General features: G+C 37.8%; 2 protein-coding genes across 2 annotated transcripts in view; both read left to right on the forward strand.

Annotated features, from left to right (window-relative positions):
• Positions 1-5,728: 5,728 nt before the first annotated feature.
• Positions 5,729-18,243, forward strand: LOC149075744 (lysosomal protective protein-like). Its single transcript, XM_089243257.1, has 11 exons — positions 5,729-5,941; positions 6,362-6,548; positions 7,406-7,568; positions 10,387-10,632; positions 11,553-11,644; positions 11,769-11,865; positions 12,634-12,780; positions 12,896-13,011; positions 14,717-14,882; positions 15,624-15,713; positions 18,036-18,243. Exons 2-11 carry the CDS (start codon positions 6,385-6,387, stop codon positions 18,117-18,119), a joined length of 1,365 nt encoding a protein of 454 aa, XP_089099383.1. The 5' UTR covers positions 5,729-5,941; positions 6,362-6,384; the 3' UTR covers positions 18,120-18,243.
• A 3,142-nt stretch (positions 18,244-21,385) lies between these two features.
• Positions 21,386-25,629, forward strand: part of LOC149075745 (lysosomal protective protein-like) — a 38,932-nt gene continuing 34,688 nt past the window's right edge. The window contains exon 1 of the mRNA XM_089243252.1: positions 21,386-21,638. The gene's annotated coding sequence lies outside the window, so the exon portion shown is untranslated. The remainder of the gene's footprint in view (positions 21,639-25,629) is intronic.

Consider the following 25,629-nt stretch of genomic DNA (forward strand, 5'->3'; position numbering starts at 1 on the left):
ATGTACCAATTCGTTAGAAGTTCCGCAGAGGAAAATGGAATAGGCGCATGTGTATTTTAGTAGTAGTAGTAGTTTCAGGCAACCGATCAGGATGTACTGTCACCGTACTTGCAAATAGGACTTTTCGAATATAGTTATCAGAAATCATGAGTCCCGATACGATAATATTCCAGTTTCCAAGTACGGTGACCACACCGTACCACCACCAGCTTTAGCAGATACATATCTTCTCTAGCTGGTGTTCACTGTACCCGTTTGTTCGAACGACGTATGGTAAACGCGTATTGGTATAAAATCTCTGTTTTTCTTTCCTACATAATTAGTTGCAAAAAGTGCTTAAAATCGTTCAATTTTTTTTCTTTCTTTCCCTTTAAGCTAAAGTCATACATTTTTGTTCTTCACTCATTGTGAAGCGTTAGAATGGAAAGGTCCAATATCACGAATTACGATACTTTTTAATGTACAATGCTTTTCATAGATCCCTTGAGAAAGTCTGTCGTAAAAAGAAATTTGAATCTGGTCAATCAACAGGAAGAAACTGATGATCAAGAACTGAAGGAAAGTGCTTTTTTTTTTCGTCATACATTTGCCTTCACTATAGGAAAGCCATCGCAAAAGCAGTTCCACACATGCATGAATCACAGCGGATACTACGGACCGATTACGACATTGAGTACGGAAATGTTTGGCAACAAGGGAGGTGGAGAGAACACCCTCTAGCCTTCTACATGGTCTTGCAGCATGATAACGATAACTAGCGGGGGGAAAAATATGTTTGATTTAACCTCAGCTTCACAGAAAGCGCAAAAAAAATTGATGGAAAAAGATATATTATCGGAAGTGTCCCGATAACGGGTAACGAATTTTTTTTTCCCCATGTTATGATATTGGTCTGTTCAGTTCTTTGCAAAAGTGATAACAATACCCGGACGATAACATTATCCATGATTGTTATAAGCGGCGTCGACTGTATTAGGGAAAGAACAAGACTCTAGCCATGAAATCTACTTTTATTCTCCACAGCAAATGATTCTCCGAGACGTTTTAACAAAGATTTTTTTTTCTGAAAGAGATTTAGAGCCAACCGACCGAACAATTAAAATTCTCAACTTTATCACTCTTCAATTTCATGGCTGTATGGACTCATTAACATTTTTCCGCTGATCGGAAAATTTTTTTGCGTGTAATCGCATGATCTGTTCAGCAGTTCGGAAACGACGTTAATCTGACTGTTAAGTTCCTGTCAAATAACTCAGTGACCGTGGTCTCTGAGTCACTAGGAGAGATCATAGTCAAGTTCAACTGCTACTGAGTTTGGAAAAACAAACTGTGCGAAGTCAAAAACAAACTGTATAATATAGAATATAAATTCTTATTCCTATAACAGAGAACCTCTCGACTATCCGGTCTCTGTATTATCCGCCTAGTTGAAAATTGATGCATAATAATTTTCTCCGATTCCAAGCTGCATAAAAAATAAAAAACCGGTTTTGGGGCATGGCTACGCAAAATGTCCATTAAAATTAAGGCTGGTCTGTGATCAATCGATTATTCACGGACCAGCGTTGTGTGATTAATCGATTTACCGACCACCATTAAGTGATTAATCGGGACGATTAATGGATCAATTGCTAATCGAAGTCAAAAATTTTAGTTGAGTTAATCGACTCGATTAATACGATTAAAATTCGATTAATTTTGTTTATTAAAAGTTGAATTATAAACTCGATTTATTTGAGTAAACCGATTAAATGTCTTAAATTATATTCCTATAAAAAAACATTTCAGATAAGCGGCCGAATTTAAAAATATTTGAATCAATATTTTGGTCAAATGTTTTCGACACGAGGAAACACAAGTTGATTCAACGAAAACTAGTGACTATTTCTAAAATTACCGATTAAAAGCGACAAGATCGAAGTTAAGAAATTCCAGGATATGACAAGCATGTTCAGCATATCGTCCCTTTTATGCGAAAGACATTGTGTAAATTTTCACTTTTGGGTTTATCAGCTGGTTGATCACTTATTTTGCTATCCAAGATTTCTATCCAGAAACGCAAATTCATATCCCCTATTGAAACACATTTTACAAGAAATTTTAGGACAACAACTTCAATAGAGTAACAGGGCTAGAGCATGGCCTCCACAAGGGGGCGGCTGGCAGGGCTGCAGCCCTGGGGCCCGGGACGATTCTCATCATTTTTTTGTTTTTTCATGCCATAAATTCACTATAAAGGGGCCCGTGAAAAGTCTAGTCTGGGGGCCCGCCAAAGGTCCCATCCTAGGGGCCCCGCATCAGGATGTGGGGGCCATGGGTTGGAGCAAACATTCAAAAAAGCCGTTTTCTAAGTTCTAGAAATTCGCGCATTCACATGGTTCTGGCAAAGGGGTAAGATATTGAATAGCTTCAAGCGGGCACGGCCTTTATTTCTTTGTCTATTCCTGTATTTGTTTACATCCATTCAGTCGATAGATGCGTGAAATGAATAGAGCATATTTTTATAGCATCGATAGATATTATACACGGTGGATAGCGAACGGGGATATGGCATTTTACTGGCGAACCGTTCCTAAAGGCATACTTCTGAAAAGAAAAAGTTTCAAAATAACGCGTAATACTCAGATATGTCACTCATGATTCAAGGGGTTTTATACTTATTAAAATAAAAAAAGTAATTTTTTATACAGTCCCCGTGTGACCCAAAACCCAATTAGAAAGTTGTTGCCGTGTCTCTCTTGATGCCAACAAAAAAAGTTCCGTGTTTGTAAGTCAGTGATTTCCCAAAGTGGGCAACATCACCCCCACCCCCGGTGGGCGATGGAATGGTCCAAGGGGGACAATAGAACCTACTGATTTAACATAGGATCCTATGGGTTTACTTGAGTTGGGGGCGATTAGAGAAAAAAATTTCTGATGAAGAGGGCAATGGAACAAGAAGTTTGGGAAACTGTGGCCTCTACCTCTTCATATTGAGAGATCAACTCCGGGTATAGGGAACCAGTAGCGGTACCTTGAAATTCGTTATAGCGAAGTTCGATTGTATATCGATGATTTTACACCTAGCCCATGGATCATTTTGCGGATAAAAAATTCGAAAATGTTATGAATAATGCAAAAACTCTTTCAGTTGAAGACATTCGTTGTATCCGAGTTTAATAGTTTCTTGAGTTCAACCTGGGTCGTGACTATAAAGTAATAACGCAAAAAATCCGTTTTAAACAGGATTCACTATAGTGGGATTTCGACTACGTTTGTCTTTGTTCTATTTATTTATTTGTTGAATAGTTTAGATGTGAAAAAAATCAAAGAAAAGAAACCTAATTTCAACTCTTTTCTCCCGAAACACTTTACTTGAATAGTAGTGCGAAATAAATAATGTAGATGGCGGCATCAAATGTTCTTGTAAAATTGAATTTTGTTTTCAAGTTACATGTTATGTCAAACGGGAGTGGGTCAATTTTTTTTTTCCTCTGCAGCTCATCTCCAGAAGGGTGAACCTAGATCCACCCGAGCGTAGCCGGGACGATTTTGGTTCGGCCCCCTTGAAAAGTAGCTTTTGCGTACTCCTGTGTAATATTTGTGTTAGTATGAGTATTTCATATCCATATGAGCATATGGTAGTACATGTACATGACTCATGTAGGCTACTATACGAGTCCTACGTTACATTAGTTAGAGTAGTAACCTAGTATATGAGTGAGCCCATGTATATGTATTTTTTTTTTTAAAAATTCAAAATAAAAATATTCCTTCGACAGTAGTTAAACCTACGCATCGAAAGAGGTTGTTCGTTTAAAATAGACTTCAAATTGAAACTCTTCTATTCGGATAATATGTTAACAATTTAACCGCTATTTTGAATAGAATCCGTGGGAATTCGCTTAGCCTGCGAGTTTTTGCTGTGGGGCGCCGAATTATTTCTCTTCGTATTAACCAATAGTTCTTAAACTTTTGCCTTCCGTGGCTCCCTTGCCCTAGTGGACATGTATCCTCCTCCTCCTCCTAACGAGATCATGACCCAACGCTCTGTCTCAATGAAGAGATATGAGAAGGTGGTTGAAGAAGACTTATTCAGAATTATTATCCAAATTCAACGTTAACAAATATCAACAGCACGTGTGTAAGTTTCCATTAAAAAAAAAAGAAATTATTAATGAATTACTTAATTAATGACTCCAAAAAATAGTTCAGCATGTATGTCTCATCCTCCAGAAAAATTCTGATGACGTTGCAAAAAGTTTCAAACACGAAAAGCGGTAATTTTGCGTGTTTCCCTCTGCAAAAATAAACAAACGAACAAAAAAAATATTCCCTCCACGTCACCTTCGAGATCGGAAACGAAAGTTCGAAAAATGGTCATCTCCTGCCTTACTATCCTGGAACAAATTTAAATTTTTACAAACTCTTAATTTTTCCAACAAAGATGCCTCAAAATCGGTTCACTGTTGACACCAAGGAGCAAATATTCCAGGGGATTAATTTAGAAAAATCGGTCAAAGTCTACGATATCGGGATCGTATCGAAAATCAAAATTTTTGAAAACACATACCGTGTGTACAAAAAATAAATAGGTGTGTAACCTACTCGTTTTCCCAACTGAAAAGGACAACAAACTAATTTTCTTACAACACAAAACACATGACACATATCTACTATTTGACACAAAAATATGACACATAAATATGATATGAATAACTCTCGATTACAAAAACTCTATGTCATATGTCAAAAGAGGGGGGAAAAGTGTGCTATGACTTTTCCACCTTGACACTTGTTCCTGTGCTGAAGGCTTTGCGTGCATGTGCTGTGAACCTAACGTGAAGTTTGTTTCAGTAAAATGCTCGTTACGTGCAGTGCTAACATTTGCCAACAATTTTTCTAACTATGAGGAAAAAATGAACATGCATCCTCTGCTGCCCAAATTATTCTAACTAGGAACCGCTTCATGTTATCGAATAGGCACACATTTATAAGGGTAGCTCACCGCTGTGCCCGTGATAATGGTTGGGGGCACCCCTCGGAGACACGACGACATCCACTAATATAACCAAAGAAAACTTTCAGGAATGAAAAAAATGTTTTTCGCAATGATATTTTTTAGCTAATTTTTCCAACTTTCGATATAGTAATGACATCCCAATGTGACCTCCGTTCTCCGTAGAACTATGTGGAACGTTACAGGCCGCAACTAGGATTTTGCCGCCTGGGACAAACATGATTCAGCCGCCCGGGGCAAACTTTATTTTGTCACTCCCACAACTTTAAAATTCAATAATTTTATAAAGAAGTTCTTTGTCCCCCACCTAAAATTGACACCCCCCTAAATTTTTTCGCCCGGGGAAGTCCCCCCCCCCACTTCTAGTTCCGGCCCTGATCGTTATACCGAGTGTCGACTGTTATTACAAAATCCTTATAGTAAGAGGCCGTATCCAATAATTCAACCAGAGAGAGATTGTGGAGTGTCGAATCGTAAGACACTTCAAAACAAATCTCAGAAAATATCGCTTAACACAGTATTTTCCTCAAGGCAATTCTATTCCCGATATTTCCATTTAGGAAGGTCTTATCTTTTTACTACTCGATGAGAAAGAAGGAGAAAAAAATGTCTGATATGCCAAACCCACTTACACGCATCACGAATAACAACATTGGAGACAGACGTAACGATAAGATAGGATATTCGGGAAAACACTAGACATTCATTCAGATATGGGAAAAATAGAAACAAACACTCACACAAAAGGGAAGAATCGAGACTCTGCTCTTCTCTTTTGTTTCAATTTACGTTCAATTTTGTAATATGTCACCTTTCGACTACAATATCATCACATGACCTTTGATAAAAAAAAAAAAGAACTGATTAAAATAATCATTATTTTACCTCGACATGTAATACGCAGACATCATCGAGGTGTTGAGGTACCAACTTGACTCAGGGGTGAGTGTGAGTATTGCAAGGAAGCAATGCAAAAACATTAAGAAACTTGTTTTTACTTTAATAATTATCAATCGATGTATAATTTCCAGAAATTTTAATCTATGACATTCTATAAGTTACTTACTTGAATCAATGCAATTAGTATATCGAGTTTCCATTCGGGTACTGTACGTCCATGCTCCCCTCCCCCCACATCCTGGAGAAGGACCCCTAGGCTGGGTTCTTTTACGGGAACCCTCGGTCAAACTTTTCTTGGGGACTTCTACAGTTAATTTATAGCGTGGAAAGATAAAAAGATGAGAGTTTTCCTGGGTTCCAGGGCTGAAGCCCTGTCAGCCCCGCCCATGTGTACATCTTTAGGAGAGTTTACATTGATCTATGATCACTAATGTTTTTGAACTAATCGATATCCGATTTCAGGGAAAAACTTTGAACAAAATAAAATGCCATCCTTCAGTGCAATTGCATTGCTCCTGCTGGTGAGCATCGTTGCGATTTCAGCGAATCCTGATGAGATGAAATATTTGCCGGGAGTTAGAGGACAAATCAACTTCAGGCAATACTCTGGATACCTCGAAGCTGGAAACGGAAAACATCTTCACTATTGGTACGTACTCATTTCAAATATAGTGCAATGAAATTTCTCCAAGATGAAAATCCCTGCTCCCTGAAAAATTGTCCCTCCTCCTCCTCCTAATTAATGCGAATTGACAAGGAGAAAACTTCAGACCAGAAAAAATTGTAGAGGAAGATTTCTTTTACAGTTTGTTAATGCAAGATATAATGAAAACTAACTGTATATGTCAGACATCTTCAACCCGTTGCTCGCGAGCACCATGGTGCTCCCTGAAATACCCAGAATGCTCGATGCTTGTGTTCGATTTCGTGCACGCGAGCACTTTATCAACGTTCCAATTAAATACCTTGGAGGAATTGCATTCAAGGATTGAAATCATCGCCATTTCATGCATTTGTATGTTGAACTTAGAGTGATGGTGCTCTTCCTTTGATGATGGATGCAGTGCTCGCGACTGGAAAAAGGTTGAAGACTCCTGGTACATGTGAAGATACGGATTTTCCGAGAAAAAGCACGCGGTCTTGATGTCATTTACAAGCCGTCCATCGCCAGTACAGTAAATCATATATTCGTTCCGAGGAAGAAACATTATATCTAGCGCACTATGGTAGCACACTCGTTCAGAATGAGAGAGGGTGTGGGTTTGTGTCCCCGTTGAGGCACAAGGGAATTTATTTTTCCAAAAAATCGCTATCTTCACAGAAGCAGCTTTCAGTATATCTTGCAGAAAAAAATTTCCCATAGAGAAATGGTTCCTTTTCAAAGTAGGTAGGTAGTCCTTCACCTTCAGAGAGGTATCACTGCATCTCGTTTTCTCTCTCTCTCTCTCAATGAATTTTCTAAGATGTTTTCTCAGAGAACTATTCCTTTCTACCATCAAATTTCAGGTTTGTGGAAAGCCAGAGATCGCCAACTACGGATCCTCTGTTGCTCTGGTTGAATGGTGGACCAGGCTGTAGTTCAATTGATGGATTCCTCACTGAGCTTGGACCTTTCCAAGTTGATAACGGAGGAATGACATTATCCATCAACAGATACTCCTGGAATAAAGTAAGTAGCCTAATAACGGGATCCGGAACTTCCGCCCCCGACATCTCGCCCCTGGAACGTTTCGTCCCCGTTACATTTGGCCCCCGGAAATTTCACCCCTGACATTTCGCCCCGGTACATTTTGCCCCTGGTGCGTTTGGCCCCCGAAAAATTCACACCTGGCATTTCACCTGCCCTGAACGTATGAGTGACCGTATGAGTGATTGACTGTATGAGTGATTGATTGTATGAGTGACCGCATGAGTGATTGTATGAGTGACCGCATGAGTGATTGATTGTATGAGTGATCGAGTGACTGTATGAGTGATTGACTGTATGAGTGACCGTGTGAATGATCGAGTGACCGTATGAGTGACCAAGTGAGTGTGAAATGAACTGTAGGAGTGCGTTAGTGACCGCACAAATGACTGAGCGAGTGGCAGAATGACTCACCACGTGAGTGACCGTATCAACTAGTGTGCAATTGACTTTATGAGTGAATGACCGTATGAGTGACCACGTGACTGACCGAATGGCCGTATGAGTGAGCAAATGAATGACCGCATGAGCGACCAAGTGATTAACTGTATGAGTGATCAAGTGAGTGATAGTGGGATTGACCGTGTCAGTGACAAAGGGAGGAATTGAGCGATGGAAGGTTTAGTGAATAAGTGACTGACCGAATGAGTGACCAAGTGAGTGGCTAATTAAATACTGGTGTAAGTTTCCTAGTGAATGATTGAGCGTATGAGTGACCGAGTGGCTGACGGAATGAAAGACAGAGTGAATGCTTGAATAAATTTGCGAGTGACTGAGTGATTGAGCATATGAGTGATCAAGGGAGAGACCGAGTGATTAACCGTATGAGTGACCGAGTGACTGACCGCATGAGTGACCGAGTGGTTAACTGCATGAGTGACCAAGTGAGTGACTGTATATGTGACCAGGTGAGTGACGGTACGAGTGTTCAAGTGAGTGAACAAGGGACTGACCGTGTGAGTGACCAAGGGAGTTACTGAGTGATGGAACGCATACGTGAATGTGTGACCAAGTGAATGACTGCATGAGTGACACCGAAAGATTGATAAAGTGAATGACCGTATGATTGACCCAGTGAGCGATTGAGTGATTGACAGAGTGAGCGATTGAGTGATTGACAGAGTGAGCGATTGAGTGATTGACAGAGTGAGCGATTGAGTGATTGGCAAAGTGCGAGGGTGGAGTGTCTGCAAAGATGATCCTCCTCATCCCCTCCCTTTTTATAGGTGGTTACGTAGCACTGAGTGACCAAGTGACTCACACTTTAATGGATTCTAAGAATTTGGAATTTTCAGTTTAAGCATAAAATATTTTTCCCAAATTTACGACTCACACCGGTGTGGTCACTCACACTATCATTCATATATTCACTCATACGGTCACGCGTACGGTCAAGGTAGGCAAAATGACAGGGGGTCAATTTCCGATTCACTTGATTACTCACTGAGTAACTCATATGATCACTCACTGGGTCACTCATATGGTCAGGGCAGGTGAAATGTCCGGGGATAAATTTTCAATTCACTCGATCACTCATGTATTCATTCACTTGGTCACTCATGCGATCAGGGGAAGCAAACTGTCACGAGTAAATGTCCAACTCACTTGATCACTCATGTGGTCACTCACTTGGTCACTTGTACCATCATTCATATGTTCACTCATACAGTCACGCGTACGATAAGGGCTGGCGAAATATCAGAGATAAATTTCCGATTTACTTGATTACTTACTGAGTCACTCATATGGTCACTCACTGAGTCACTCATATGGTCACTCACTGAGTCACTCATGTGGTCACTCACTGAGTCACTCATGTGGTCACTCACTGAGTCACTCATGTGGTCAGGGCAGGCGAAAGGTCAGGGCGAAATTTCCGGTGTGAAATGTCAGGGGCGAAATTTCCGGGGGCCAAATGTACTGGGGACGAAACGTGCCAGGGGCGAGATGTCGGGGACGAAATGTCGGAGGCGAAATATCGGGGGCAAAGGTTCCGTGAACCCCTAATAACATATTATTAGGAAAAACAGTTCTACAGATTCAACTGAAATTGATGGAAATTGACCAATTAGTATTGCGAATTAGTATGGATACTCCTCAATCTCGAAGAGCATTATAAAGGTTAAAATCACTGGATATATTGACGTCTTCTTTCAAATTTGATTTTTTTACATGCTGTATGTTGGATCATGAAACATGCAGTTACGATGTGCGGGGAGTCCCATAAAAGTCGGGAAAAGTTTAAAAATTCATAAAAATTGAAGGAGATAGCAAGTTTGAACTTGGAAAAAGTTTTTTTTCTCGGAGGGATTTTTTTTACAAAAAGTAGTTCACATTTTTGTCAATAGTGGGCAATACACGAAAGCAAATCAAAGAATTACGAAGGAAACTACGTTCTTCAACCTCTGCTGTGTCCGAAACGTTCGTAAAGCCGGTGATTCGTGGCTGAGGTAAAAAAATGCCACCAATAGTGATTTATCTTCAAATGTCACCATCAGAGTGCAAATTGTATGCAAGCGCCAGAAAAAGGGCAATTCAGAAATGAGCTATTAATCGTACACCTTGCATTTTAAAGGTCCGATTCGCATATTTCCAGTGATTTTCTTTGACGCAGCGCCCTCTATCGAGAATAATTTGACCCAACCTTTTCCCCATACCAAAATAATAATAATAATCTCGCGCTGCGTGAGAATAATTTTTTCATAAACCGCATTCAAATATATCAATTCCTGCAATTTTTATGAAGTTTTAAACTATTTACGAATTTATGAGACACATTGTATCTCGTGTATATTCATAGGTAGCGAATGTCCTTTTTCTGGAAGCACCAGCCGGCGTCGGTTTCTCGTATTCCGATTCCGGAAATTACAGCATCGATGACGACACCACAGCCGAAGACAACTACCACGCTCTGCAGAACTTTTTCTCGAAGTTTCCGCAGTTCAGAACCAATGATTTCTACATCACTGGTGAGAGTTATGGAGGAGTTTATATACCGACGCTGTCCGTCTTGGTATTGAATGGCCCGGAAAAAATCAACTTCAAGGTATTCGATTTATCTATCGTGATTAGTAATGTTTATGTGCATTCCCAATAGTATAAAAAAGGGAAATTTTTTTAAATTAAATAATGTATGCATGTAATTCAAATGTGAATGCCCAGCACTGTCAACGGAGGCTCTGTTGATTGTTCCAGTCGCAGTGCGGGCTCTGTGTGTATTCTGTGTGTGTATATATTGCATGTTCTGTAAGGGGAAGGGCGAGCAGAACTGCTCAGCGCTGTGGACGGAGGCTTTGTTTCTTCGTTTCCCGTCACAGTCGAGTCGCTGTATTTATGTAATTTGCATGCATTGTGTATTTAGACCATTCTCAAATCTCTCCCACTTCAACATGCCAGCTTCTTTTTCTTCTTTCTTGCCCACAAGTCTTTTCCACATTTCTTTCGAAATCCCAGGCTGTGTTCTCCAGTCCTTATGTGCCACTGGGCGCACGTGCAATTTTTCTCACTAGACATTGGATTCAGTCACCCATGTTTGTCAAATGGCTTATATGTTGCATTGAGTTGATGGCTGTCTTCATGGGGAGAACGACGCGAGTAATTCGAAACTTGCGAGCACGGGGCAAGAGGAGCCACTACTATAAATCTTTGCTAACTTTTCCGACACAACTCTGCCTCTTTTGAGGTAACGGATGTAAGGTGCTTTGCGTCAGTCCGGGGCTGTGAGCGGTTCTATCTATCTATCGCGATATTTAAATTTAATACAAAAATTACAGTTTTTTTTTCTATAATTTTACTCTATACTATAATGAACAAGTCCATTATAGAGTATATCGTATGCGTTTACGTTTCGTACGTATACGTTTCTTGTCCATCATAGAAACGTATCGAAAGTGGTGCAATGTAACTACATATTTAAGTACAAGTAAATTTAGTATAAAATGGTAAATTTTTTTTTTTCCTATCAAGGGTTTCGCTATCGGTAATGGATATCTGGATGTTGCTAAATTGGGAGACTCTGTCATTTTCTTCGCTTATCACCATGGTCTCATCGATGTGGAGTAAGTATACCATGTAGAAAAATATTGATTATTATACAAAAATATATTTCAATGAATTTCGATATAATGATGAAAAAAAACCAATGTATCGTGTATGTAACACATATTATTGATTAAATTTCAGTCAATGGGATGCTCTGGTAAAGTTCTGTTGCAACGGTAGCGCTTCCAGACAGAACTGCAACTTCGCGACCACGGATGTACCTCAGTGCATGATTGCGGTTCGAGATATTTTTTTCTCTTCATTTAATATAATATTATTATACAGGGTTATTTATTGTAATATATTTAGTATACCCCGAAATATCCTGACAACACATTTTAAATCAAATAAAAAATCTACCAATTTACATTGAAAAAAAGTGCGGATTGCCCCAAAATACGTACTTCTCAAGGAGTAGAGCAGGAGTCTTCAATGGATGGCCCGCGGGCCAGATTTGGCTCTCTGAGCTTTTCATCGTGGCCCGAAGATCATTTACCGAAAATGATTGAAAGCATTGAAAAACGATTAATTCCAGAATTAATTATAGAAATAGATTTAGAATAAATGAAAGAAATAATTACAAAACAAATTAATGAAAACCCAGAATTAATAAAAAATAATAATAATTCCAGAACTGAATTCAGAATTACTAAAAGAAATAATTTTGAATTTTCGAAACGAATAACTTCAGAATTAGTGAAAAAAAACGTATCGATATGAATGATAGAAATATTTCATAGTTTCTGATAGAAATTATTTCACAATCAATAAAAGAATAATTGCATAGTTATTAAAAGAAATTATTCAAAGATACATTGAGAAGCAAAATAATTTCAGAATTACCGAAATGAATAATTAAAGAATCATTTAAGTGAGTCCCGTACATACGGAACGAATATCGATTTTCAGGTTCCCCCCCCCCCCCCAAATGTCTTCTTCACGTCGGTGACTCTGTCAAGAACCACGGTTGAAACCGCAATCCTCTGAATATTAATATTTCTTCTAGATTCAAGAAGTTCAAGTGATATTACAGTTTGCGGGGATAAACCCTTATAACATCTATGATGACTGTCGGGGATCAACTGCATACGGAATAACCAGAGATATGATCGATCAACGAAACTTACGGAAGGCTTTCCGCTTCCTCAACAAGGTAATTTTGCATTTTCCATATGCAAATTTTTATTGCATTTTCCATATCTCCTCACTGAACGGGAAAAATTTCTTCAAAAATCCTATTTTATGTGTGCTTCTATAATATTTTATAGGAAGGAGACTCTCCGCCCTGCATCGATTCGAGCGCTCCAGCAACTTATCTGAACCGCAAAGTTGTGAGATCTGCTCTTCACATCCCTCCAAGTGTTCAGAAATGGACTGCATGCAGGTAATTTATTGCGTTTTACTATATATTTGTGTGTAATTCAATCGTTCTAAACAGGGACAATTGTGTGAAAGACAACTTTTTCGAGCGGTAGGGCTGTCGTGAGTTTGGCTTTCTTACCATTTGATCATTGCTGGACAAATCTCCAAAAATTTACATACTCGGTCACAGAGGCACCGACGTGAAGAAAACATTTGCGGGGTGGGGGGGGGGGGCCTGAAAGTTGTCAGTCGTCCCGTATATACGGATCTTAAACGCATACTCCTGAGGAGGAAGGATGTGGTGCGCTCTATATTCATTTATTACTGAGGGAGGCTCAGCCCCCCTCAAAAAATTTATTTGAAGGGAGGGGCTCAAATGACCTCAGCCCCAAGGTTCCGACGCCTACGCCCGGCCAAGCATGTGACTTTAAATAATACATACCCGAAAAATACTCCTATATATATTACCTCATTAACTCATTTCATTGTAAAAATCATTTCTGATTATTAAAAAGAATGCACAAAATAGTTTTATTTAATAGTTTTTCACAAAATATTCAAAAATAATAATAATAATAATGAAAAAACACAGAATTTCTAATATAAATTTCATCTAAATCTGCCTTATCACTATGCCCGACTATCTGTGACTGTTGATATGATTGAAACCATTAGTCGATTTCCCTTATTGTCTTTTTTGTCAGAAATTGCTTTTAGATTTAGAGTCAAATTTATCAATTTTTGGATAGTCGATCCTGGTTCCCATGAAAATTAATGTGGTCACCAATTGGAAATCTAAGATCGGTCAATTATGATTTTCCTCGCTCTTTGGGTCTGAAAAGAAGTCGGTGTGGGTGAGTTACTCTTCATTTTTCTCATTGAATCATAGCCGATTTATGTTCCAGGACCGGACTTGAACAGGTAGTGCACAGGACGAGAGCAGCAACAGGCCGTAAAATTAAAATAGATTAAAATGCATTGGTTGTATAATCCATCACAACTGCCTAACAAAGTCCTAGCTGGAAATTAAACAAGAATAACTTAGTAGCTCCTAAATAACGATTATTTTGGGAGTACCATCAAGAATCCTTCTTATATAGCATGTCTAGTAAGTTTTTATTCAAGCCTTTTTCTTCTCAACCGATTATTCGAAACATACCTTCAGTTTAAAAGGATTCAAATAACGTGCTCATTTTACATGTCATGTAATTATTATTGTGGGGGAGGGATGTATTATCATCCCTCCTACCGCAATAAGCTTACTGAGCACACTCTATTTATTCTTTCTAATATATTTGTCCAGCTTTGTGTTTAAACCTGGTGACTGGAATCTTCAGGGGGGTTTGAAGTTTTTACTTGTACACGATGGCTCTACACCCTGGCTAAAGTTATCTTTCTAAATTTATGACCAGATGCAAAACGTCGAATCAACTACTTATGGCCGTATTCACCGACAGTTTAAATTACAATCGCAGGTTAAAGAATTAGAAATCGACATGGATTGGCTAAAATCCTGAATTTAACCAATCTGTTTCGATCTCCAATCCTTTTTCACCTGCGATTATAGTTTAAACTCTGCCGGTGAATACGGCCGCTAGGCTCGCTCTAACACAGCTCTACTTGTTGATTGCAATAATTCGATTGTTGTAACTAACTACTGAGGGAAATGTAAATATAATTATATAATATATATTATGCAGAAATAATTTAACTTTTTTTTTCTCCAGCACGGAAGTTGAATCTCGTTACAAAAGGGTATACACGAGGATGCAACCACAAATTATGAAGCTACTCCACTCCGGTAAACTACGAGGTCTCATCTACAACGGCGATGTTGACACCGTATGCAACTTTCTGGGGGATGAATGGTTTGTTAATGATTTGGGAATAGAAGTAAGTTTGATTCGTTAACATAGCCTTAGAAAGTGTTTATAGAATAATATAATCGTAAAAGAAGGTGAGACGATTAGAGGTAACGTTCTCATCAGCTGTATATACTCAATAAAGTATTTTTATGACGATCAACGGCATTAGAACGTCGATGTCTCCGTTGATAAACGCCACCGACGTCTGATATGAGCCGATCTCCTTATGAAAAAGTCTCGCTACAGAGAGAGAGAAAAAAAAACAGACCTCTCTCTCTCTCTACAACAGTATAAATATTCAATCTTTATACTTCACTCACAGATTGAAAAAAAGATGACTGCACTAAAAAAAACGCGATACTGGACACAAATATGTACATTCAGATCATCATTTGATCATTTTTGTTGCACCACGGCCATATACATTCAGTTAAGTATACATACATGCTCGCTTGTGGCACAACTCGTTTCTAAGAAAATTCCCCATAGCGATAGACTGAAGTTGTGCTCGGTTCAAAAATAAGACAGATAAACACTGTTTGAAAAATTTCCCATTCATAACGCACGATTATGTTGGTGGACATGGTACGTCCATCTATCTTTGAGATTAACAGATTGCCGAGAGAAATGCATCGCACATTTTAATCTTCGAAATCTGGCAAATATGAATGCATTGAAACTTTTGCATAAAAATAACACTGTTCTCTTCGAATCATTTTTCCCTCAAAACGTTCTTCTCTCGTAATTTTCTCTCTCCATCTGTATGTAGGTTACCAATGAATATCGCCCATGGAAATATGATAAGCAAGTCGCTGGCTTCGTCAAAGAATACGGAAAACTGCAATTTGTTACAGTCAAGGTATGTAGAATGAAAAACAGAGTAAAATCATAAAAAATATAGAAACATAAATACAGCAAAAAAATATAATTCATAATTTTTCAAAATACCTTCCCTTAGATGATATGCAATGATCCCATCGTTCAATCTACTTCTCAAAGCAAGTAGAGAAAGCGTTCTCTGGAAGCTGCTTCAGAGTGAACCCAGCAGAACTGAAATAACTAATAATTCTCCCACGGAGCTTCTCCTTCGATATTGGAAACATCCAGAAATCACACGGTACGAGATCCGGACTATATGGGGGGTAAAAGGCATGATTTTAATACTGCATTTATGTTTCAGTTTTGAAGAGTTTGAGACATTGAACTGGTTCAAATTTCATTTGTGCAAAGCTCACAGAGGAAGCTTTCAGAAAAAAGCCTTCGGTACTTGCTTTGAAAAGTGGATTGAACGATGGGACCATTGCATATCATCTAAGGGAAAATACAATCCACGCCGCTTAATGTAATCACATCGGGACTCAAGGTTTCTAATAGCAATAACCGAATGATAACTACTATAAAAAAAAACCCGCTTACAAGCACGGTAACCATGAATCCCGGTTTGTCAGATGGGACGTATGGTAAATGGAAATTGGTGAAACGTGACAACTCTGTTCTTCTTTCCTCACAATTGGTTGCAAAATGTTTAAAAATTTGCTGTTCTTTTTTTTTTAATAATAAATTTTACTCTGTTCAACTTTCTTTTGTCATACATTTGCCTTCACTATGAGAAGGCCATTGCAAAAGTAGCTTCACACGTACATGGATCGTAGCGAATACTACGGACCGATTAAAGTACGGAAATGTTTGTCAACAAGGAAAGGGGGAGAAAATACCTCTTATAGAGCCTCCTACATAGTCTTGCAACCTAATAACTTCCGGGGTGAAATAAATTTGAATAAACTTTAGCTTCTCAAAATGCGCAAAAAAAATTTCGACCGGGAAAAATTTATAGCATTACTCGAAGTCCCAATAATTTTTAACCAGTTTTTTTCACGTTATGATATTGGTCCGTTCCATTCTTTGGAAAAGTGATAATAATACCGAAATGATAAAATAATCCCGAATTTCAATAAGCGGCATAGACTGTAGTTTGAAAAGGAATAAATCATTTTTTGCTGTACCTACATTTCTTGATTGATTTTACTCTTAATTCTCAAGGAACGTACCTTGTACATTCTGTAGTAACTAATATGTTACTGTACTAGAACCACATTACCGTATTTACTCGCATATAGAACGAAGTATGATTTTAGAGATCAAAATAAGGAAAACTATATTTATTAAGAGTCAACTCCTTATTCTCGTTTATTCACAGATAATACCATAAGCTTTTTAGGATAAGACGACGTAAAAGCAAGGTGACTTAAGTCGGGATGCTATTGTATAAGGGATTTTTGAATAGATTCTATACTCTCACACACACAGAGAGAGAGAATAGTATTACAAAATACCGTGCGTGCTTGAGCACCCACCGCGACCCCAGCTCTAACGGCTTTCTTGGTTTCCCCGCGTCTGGCCCAGAGCTCTGAATCAAACAGGGAGCCCCAAGAGTATTGAAAACTCTCACAATTCTGACATTATGTCTTTCGTAATTCTCATTAGTTTTTTCTTCTCTCGATTGTTTCATTCATCAATTTTCGATTATTTTATTCATCAATTTTCGATTATTTTATTCATCAATTTTCGATTATTTTATTCATCAATTTTCGATTATTTTATTCATCAATTTTCGATTATTTTATTCATCAATTTTCGATTATTTTATTCATTTATTTTGAATTATTTCGCTCCCCCCGATTGTGACTGCAGTTTTTCCCATCAATATTAAATTTTCAGTAGATCCCAAATTATCATTTTCAATCAGTCAAAATTACCATTAGTTCTGGAGTTATTTCTTTGTCTTTTAATGGCATTTCCCTTCTTTTCTTTTTTTTTTTGTCTTTTAATGGCATTTTTTGTTTAGATATTCGCATGTAGAACGACCTAGGTTTCAGAAAAAAGCGAAACTGGATCAAAACCTTGTCCTATATGCGAATGAATATGGTATATTGCATCATTTTGTCAAATAAATTTCATTAAATCTCCAAAGAGGTCAAGACAGTTATTGAATTGTTCATTCGAGTATGTTGTTACATTGCTTGATCGTATACACCCAAGCCATTAAACTGTATTTAGCTCCCCAGTATTTTCAAGTTTCAAAATTCAGAGCCATCATGAGGCAAAGATGTTCATTGATGTCCTGAATTTAATATGTAACATTGTTAGTTATTCAATAACTTTTGTTTCTTTTTCAACTTAGGGATCTGGTCACATGGTACCTCACGACAAGCCTGGCCCATCATTATACATGATCAAGAATTTCTTACTCGATGAGCCGCTGTGAACATTTTTTTTATTTTTATGCAACATCTTTATGAAATAATAACGCCAGTGTTATATCATCAGCGTCTCCTTATCATCTGTTTACGTTAAACACAATGTTTCGAAAATAAAACGTTTATTTCATATTCGTCTACACCTAGAGTCTCGATGATTTTATTTTTATTATTTTTTATCTTCACGTGGGTCCCATATTTTTCCACTTTAATTCATGCAAATGTATATATTGATTTAATCAAGACCTTCATTTTCAATAAAAAGCGTCCACAAGCATATTTCATTCGGGATTCTGATCTGTTATTTTATTTTTCAATAAAATAAACGAAGATATCCGAATTCGTCACTAATTTTTGTTTTAGAATCGCGTGGTCTAAAAAACAATGTTGAATTCGTATCGGGGGCATAGTAGGCCCGAATGCCTCTCTCTCAACATTTGTAAAAATTTTGATAGATATCTATTGAAATATTGAGCTCGAACCCCACCTCAATGCATGGTGTCTGGATCACACAAACACGTCCCTATTTTTTCTATTTTTTTTTTTTTTTTTTTTAGTTCCTACACTTCACAAGAAGTTGGAAGATATGAGGAAAGTAGATACAGTAAATGGAAAGCAACAATCAAAAATTGTTTGTAAGAAAATCAGTGTACTTTCCATATAGGAGTCGTACCAGATATTAAGCTGATAAGAACAAATTAAAAACTTTTTATCCAATATAAAAGATAGATATGTGCAATGGCCAACAGCAGCATCCAACCCTTCTGGGGGAAATATATTATACAGATACGCAGAATTATTATATACAAATTATTTTTTCGATTACATAGTCAAGCTTCTCATTTACGTATCAGATCTTCTTGAATACAGCAATAATCTTATTTACAGCGGTATAATCTTATTTTATAGAGTTCATATGTACGTACATAGAGTTCATATCCTTGTTCCTATCTCCTGGCTTCGGAGGGCCGCTGATCACTTCGTTCGTCGACTTGTCGAACTCCGGTGATGAACTTCACGTAGATATCTCTCAACCGGTCGTTCTGGGGTTCCTAGGATCCGAGCGCTCCGACAGCAATGGCTCCGATGCGGACGTCCAAAAATAGCTGTTTCATCAGCTGTGGGCGGTGTTTTTATTCTTTCAGACGTCTTGAGGAGAAAAGAACGCCTCTGGACCGTCATCGAATGTGACTCTCAGACTCTGGACTTCCATACTTTGTAAACTTATTTTAATGAAACAATATTGCCTTGGAGTGAGATAGATGGCTTTTTCTCAGCCCGAGATATCAAGGAAACAGTTATTTTCCGGATATTATGCTGAGGTGAACTCGGAAAGAAAAATCATCTCGTCTCCGCCGGGACTCGAGCCCAGGTCCTCTTGCACACCGGGCAAGCATACTATCATCTACACCACTGGAGACATGACCACAGGACGTGAAATAAGGAAGATGGTAGCATGCTTGCCCGGTATGCAAGAGGGCCTGGGTTCGAGTCCCGGCGGAGACGTGATGATTTTTCTTTCCGAGTTCACCTCAGCATAATATCCGGAAAATAACTGTTTCCTTAATATTGCCTTGCTTAGGCACTTTTGTCCGTAGCCAGTAAACGGGTAAAATAAAATTTCATAAGCAAAGATATGCCTTCCAGCAAATATTGAAAATAATTATACGGTATAGTATTATATGTGTGAGAAACATACATCAATGAACTAGAACCCCTTCCGCCACCTATCAAATAAAACTGTTACAATTCTTCGATTGAAACCGGATTTTGATTAATGTACCGTATAAAAAAAAACAATAAAATATGTTCGTTGATATTTTACAAACAATAATATTAATTAAACTATCAAGTTTGCTTTGAAGTTTTCTTCCGATATTTTAATTTAATCCTTTAAAGAGTAGGCATTTTTCCAAAACCCGTAAGAACAAAAGTAAACAAGCGCGCCCACTATGGAAGTCCCCTTCTTTGAAACAGGAAATTGGATATACATTACTCTCATCAGGACGTTTTTATTTAAGAAATTCTCTCGAGATATCATAAATCATCAACGTTATCCCCCCCCCCAGGGAAGTCACGGCCAACACTTCGGGAATCACTGCATCCAGCTAACAGAGGTGAAGAAGAAAGAAAATTCTTTTCAGATAGCCGTATCTTAAGGGGGACAAAATATTATTCGCCTCAGGCAACGCCACCTATAGATAAGATGGGAGTGGACCAAACTTTACGTCAGGTTGCACTACACGTACACGCACATTCCCGCATGTACCGATTCGTTGGGGGTTCGTTGGGGGGTTCCGCGGGGGGGAGGGTTCATGTGTGGTGTAGCAGTAGTAGGTAGGGCCTCCAAAAGAAATGGCTCGGGGATCCATGATGTTCTTAAGTCAGCCACCTCGTTGGGCAATTTGCCTGTTGTGGCGTCGTATTTGTATTTGTATTTGTATTTATCTATAGGAGGGGGGGGGGGTTGTGCCTCAGGCAGCAGAATTTTCAGGATCGGCCCCCTGTTCGTGCCGTGCATTCATAAACTTAAAAACCCTTTTCGGGGAAAACCATTTTCCCCGTGTTTCACAGTTTCTCTATCTTGCCACCAGAAATTACAACAGCTTAAACCGTGATTTAAAAAACGATACAAACAAATTCAAACTCTTTAAGAAATCCATCATCAACTACATAAATAAAAATAAGCAATAATATAAAATGTGTATTTCTATATTTCAAAAATCAAAAATTTTATTTGATCTTCGAGGGACCAGACTCCCCCCCCCCGCCCCCGCTATGCCCATTTAGGTGATCATGTGGTACAAAACACCGATGTTATTAGGTGCCCTTGGAACTCGAGTGAAAACGAGTGACGAAGTTAAAATTGAATTCAAGATGATTTTTGAGCGAAATTTAGAAAAAATCGTTTTAGTGGTTTGAAAATCTCCTTAAAAATATCGTTATAGAGGGATTTATCGTAAATGTCGTTGAGTCGGGAGGAGTTTAACATTGGACAAGATTTGAAAAGTTATCGTTATAGTGGTATTTATATCGTTATATCGAGTATCGTTGCAGCGAGATTTCACTGTAGTAAATTTCAGTTTCGGTATAATTGAAAGAATCATAAAAGACTGACTGATATATAACTTTTGTTCAAATTCCGTAATTTTTCTTTCCGCTATGAAATCGAAAATGCAATGTGTGTGTGTGATAATGTACATTTCGACTTTCTTAACCTTTGATGCATCGCTTGTCTTCTTCGTATGCTATCTAGATGAAAATTCGATAAGACATCAAAGACGCGCACTCTTTACAAACGACATGATATTGCGTTAGGTTATTCAATCGAAAACATATTTGTTCGGAGTTATCAAATATTTCATTTTTTTAGTATACGTAATCGAAATTTCGTTTCAATATTGTGTTCACGGTGGACTTGACGTTTCTCGAAACAATCGGAATTATCAGAAAATTTCGCAGTTCGAGGTTATTCTTCCATTTTGTCTCACTCTATCGGATTAGAAGAATTAACATCAATCAATTGAGTAAGTGCGTCTAAATAATTTTTCGCATTTATAATTTCTCTAAATGATTAATGATGAGAAAATATATTTTTTTAATTTAATTTTCTCTAAACAGCGTTCAGAGAGTGTTATGGTGAAGGCTACTCGAAATAGCGTGTGACACCTAAAGGCGCGTATACACTAGCGCGCCGATCGCACGACCCCCTGCAGCGGTTCTAATCCGCTCGTGGGTACACAAACTTCTTTTGTGTTCCTTTCTTTCCTTAGTGTTCGTTGAAAAACCCGATTCCAGGTGGGTCCAGTGAAAACAGCTCAAGAATCGTTCACAACACCGTACAAATTACTGAACAACCATTTGCGAATGATTTCATTGCAAGATCCGATCGCTAGTGTATACAGGCCTTAATAAGCCAGGAGACCAACGCATGGCGTTTGGAACTTTTGTCGTGGGCCGCCGACTATTCTCAGAAAATGGCTAGAAACATCGAAAAGCGATCAAATTTAAAAAAAAAAAAAAAAAAACCACTAAGCAAACAAATCGCTGTGAGAGGTTTGACGACAGATCCGCACGGTGCATTTCCGTATAGGGGAGAATTTGGACACATTTCCGCACAATCAAGCCCCTTAAAAATGTTTTCTTTCTTTTTTTCCCCCAACTTCTTTTTATTCCTTTCTGAAATGGATTGGATTTGTACAGGGGGGGAGCGATATTCACACATCACATTGTTAAAGTTCAACTACTTTTCATCACTACAGGAAAAAAAGCCGAATTTTTTTGGAATATTTCATTCCAAACTATTTTTTACTCTTAAATGTTACGGGAAAGTTGCTAAAGTTGGGATTATGCCGTTCAAGTATTACGTCATCATCGATGGGAGGTTTGCATCGATTTGCTGACTTTGAGGACAATGGGGGGGGGGTTGGATAATGCTTACGTCATCAACCACCCTTTATGAAAATATGAAATATTTTTAACAGCATCCTACTCGGTGCGCCAAAAACGAGAAAAACCTTTCGATAGTTTGTGGGCACTTGAAGTAACATCCCCCCCCCTATTGATAAGTACCCTACAGAGTCACTTTAGTGATCTCTAAATGTTTCGTGCTTTGGAAATGTGTACGGGCCGCTTAAGTGCTCTGGAACTGTGCCACGCATCACTCAAGTGATCCGTAATTATATGCCGCGGATCACTTAAATAATCTGAGGATGTGCCGCGGGTAACTTGAGTGATGTAGAACCGCACTGGGGGCCACTTAAGTGCTCTAAAACTACGTCACATGTCACTCAAGGGATCTCTAAATGTGTCACGGATCGCTTAAGTGTTCTGGAACTGTGTCCCGGGTCATTTAAGTGATCTGAAAATGTGCCACGGGACACTTAAATGTTCTGGAATTATACCACGGGACACTTAAGCGATCTGTAAATATGCCACTTAGTTCATTTTTTACAAAATTAGGTTTCAGGAGGGCAGGCCACATCAGATAACCCCCCGGGGCCATATTTGGTAAGCGGACCAAGGGCCTTTATGCGATTTATCATTGTATGGCTTAGAGGGTAGATAGCAATGAATTTATTAAAGATAAATTTTGCGTTCATAGCCTTCAAGTAACATTGAAATTAACAGAAATTTATTATACAGTAATATATAACATATAAAGGTATTTTCTTCCGAAATTACAATTTAAAAAATATTTTTTTTGCATTAAAAAAAATACGTTTTTGATTGTGGTACGATCAGTACACCACCAGATAAGACGTACACCCCCCCCCCCAACCCCACGTACGTCTCTGATCCCACCAATATGCGTCAGAATTCAGAGGGGCAGAGCTGATGACGAAATTTTGCTGAAAGTGGGGGGGGGGGGTCAAAAATGGCTAAAAATTTGCTTACGTTATACTTTAACTGCCCCTAATCACTGATCGCCTCGGTAAATTCGATAAATTTCAATGTTTTTATCACTTTCTCACCGGCGATTATATATAATTCTTAATTGAAGTCGTTATTTGATAAATGTAAAAGAAAATTCTCACTTCTGTTCTCTTCATGTGACCTGCGTAACCAGTTTATTAGATTGCGATACGTCCACGACACGTATTTTGCTAAAAAAAAATTAAAATAAGTGTCAGCCATTATGAATGAACATTTTAGTACATAAGAATTAGCTCAAAAAATAAATCATTAACTTACCGATTTGAAATCTGAATATTTATGCTGATAAAGAGTCCTCATTGTTTACAAAATATTTTAACTTTTTTTTTAAATAAACAGTTTTGTCGCTCCAATTCCTCTGGAATAAATCGTTTGAAGGTGTACGTCCTAAAATTTACCATACTCATTGATTTAGCGTATAACATGAATGTAAATCCTCAACATCAATATTGTAGTTGAAAATATTGTGAAATGCAAAATTTTTACTTTCCCGTCTGAAAAACCGTGCTTTAAAATTTTCTAAAGCACAATTATATGATGCGGGGGGAAAAAATCAGAGCTCTCCAAATAAGAAATAACGGTTAACTAATAACCGAAAATTTGCCTGCAAAATATTTCGTTCATTATTCGGCAATAATTCGAAGCTATAATGAAAAAGCATAAATATTTTCAGTTGAAAAGGAGAAACACACACACACACACATGGTTAATAAAATCCAATTAGCTATGAAGTATTGCAATCATTTTTTTATTGAAAAGTTTTTTTATTTCCCGGTTATGCATGTTGAAACACATGATAAAATTCTGATGCAAAAGTTTACTTGATCATCCTTAAAAACTTCATCCTTAGCTTACATTGAAAAAAAAAAAATTCAATATAAGCTAAGGATTCCGAAAATGTTTTAATATCTTTTTCGTGGTCTCATAATTAAGCAGAATATTGTAAATGCGTTTGTCCAGTTTAGCGTACCTTTTTCATCTCGTTTTTCCCCCTCTAAATCCACCTCTGCTGGACTCATTAGGAAGTCGCTGTGTTTAGATTCGTCTTCCAAACCTAGGATAAGCATTCCTGATCTTTGTGGATTTGGTTTTGGTTTACCCATTACGGAATATATGAAAGATAATTGCAGTGGCACAATTTCATCTCTGGATACAGCGTCCATATACACACAAGGTACAATATAAACAAAAAATAGAAAAATAAATACACACACTTTGTCACCTATAGGGACTTTGCAATTCTTCCATTTTAAGATAGTTCATGTTTTACTGCTCTCTTTGTTATGCCAAGAGCTAGAACAGTATTTCTCAAACTTTTTTTTGATTCAACAAACTCCCATTCTTAGACTTTCTTTTCTTTTCTTATCTCATCGCTTTTGCCAAGAGTCCTCACTTTTGCACTGAATAATTGATGCAAATATTTAACATCACAAATATATGAGATGAATACACTTATTTATAGTCGTAATTATCATAATATAATTTTCTATGTTGGGTAGAAAATTTCATTCCATTATTTCAAAAGAACAAAAATTTAAGTTAGCTTCGTTTGAAGTACCTGAAAAAAACGGGAGATTTTTACAAATTAGTTAGGATGGCCAAAATGACGTGGAAATCCAGTCAAACTTCGGTTTACGAACGTCTCAGTTTGCGTGCGATTCTGTTTTATGAACAGCAAAAAGTGATTCGGTATATTTATTTATTTATTTATACAATAATGTTGGCCGAGGCCTAAACATGAGAATGCGGTTGATGGTGACAGCAGAAAGTTTTATATTGAGCCAAGATATGAAACTTATCTTGGCTTACGAACATACAAGCCAACGAAAATTCGATTAAATCCGAAGGAACAATAAAGAAATTGAGAAATCCACGGTAAAGTGTGATTTTTTTTTTCAAGTGATTTTCTCCAAATTCGATTCCTTGTATCCAGTACATGGGCATTCAAACTTGGAGAGGGTTCACATTAAAGTATTTTTTAGATTGTTTTGCAAGAATCTCAGACACAGAATCAACACTCATTGATCTCTGGAAACATAATTTTAATGCCCTACATTGCTCATCGTGCTTATTGATGAAGCT

The sequence above is a fragment of the Pholcus phalangioides genome, unplaced genomic scaffold (genome assembly GCF_987345545.1).
Source record: "Pholcus phalangioides strain wild (caught in Gottingen) unplaced genomic scaffold, Ppha-v1.0 ptg000015l_1, whole genome shotgun sequence".
Lineage (NCBI taxonomy): Eukaryota > Metazoa > Arthropoda > Arachnida > Araneae > Pholcidae > Pholcus > Pholcus phalangioides.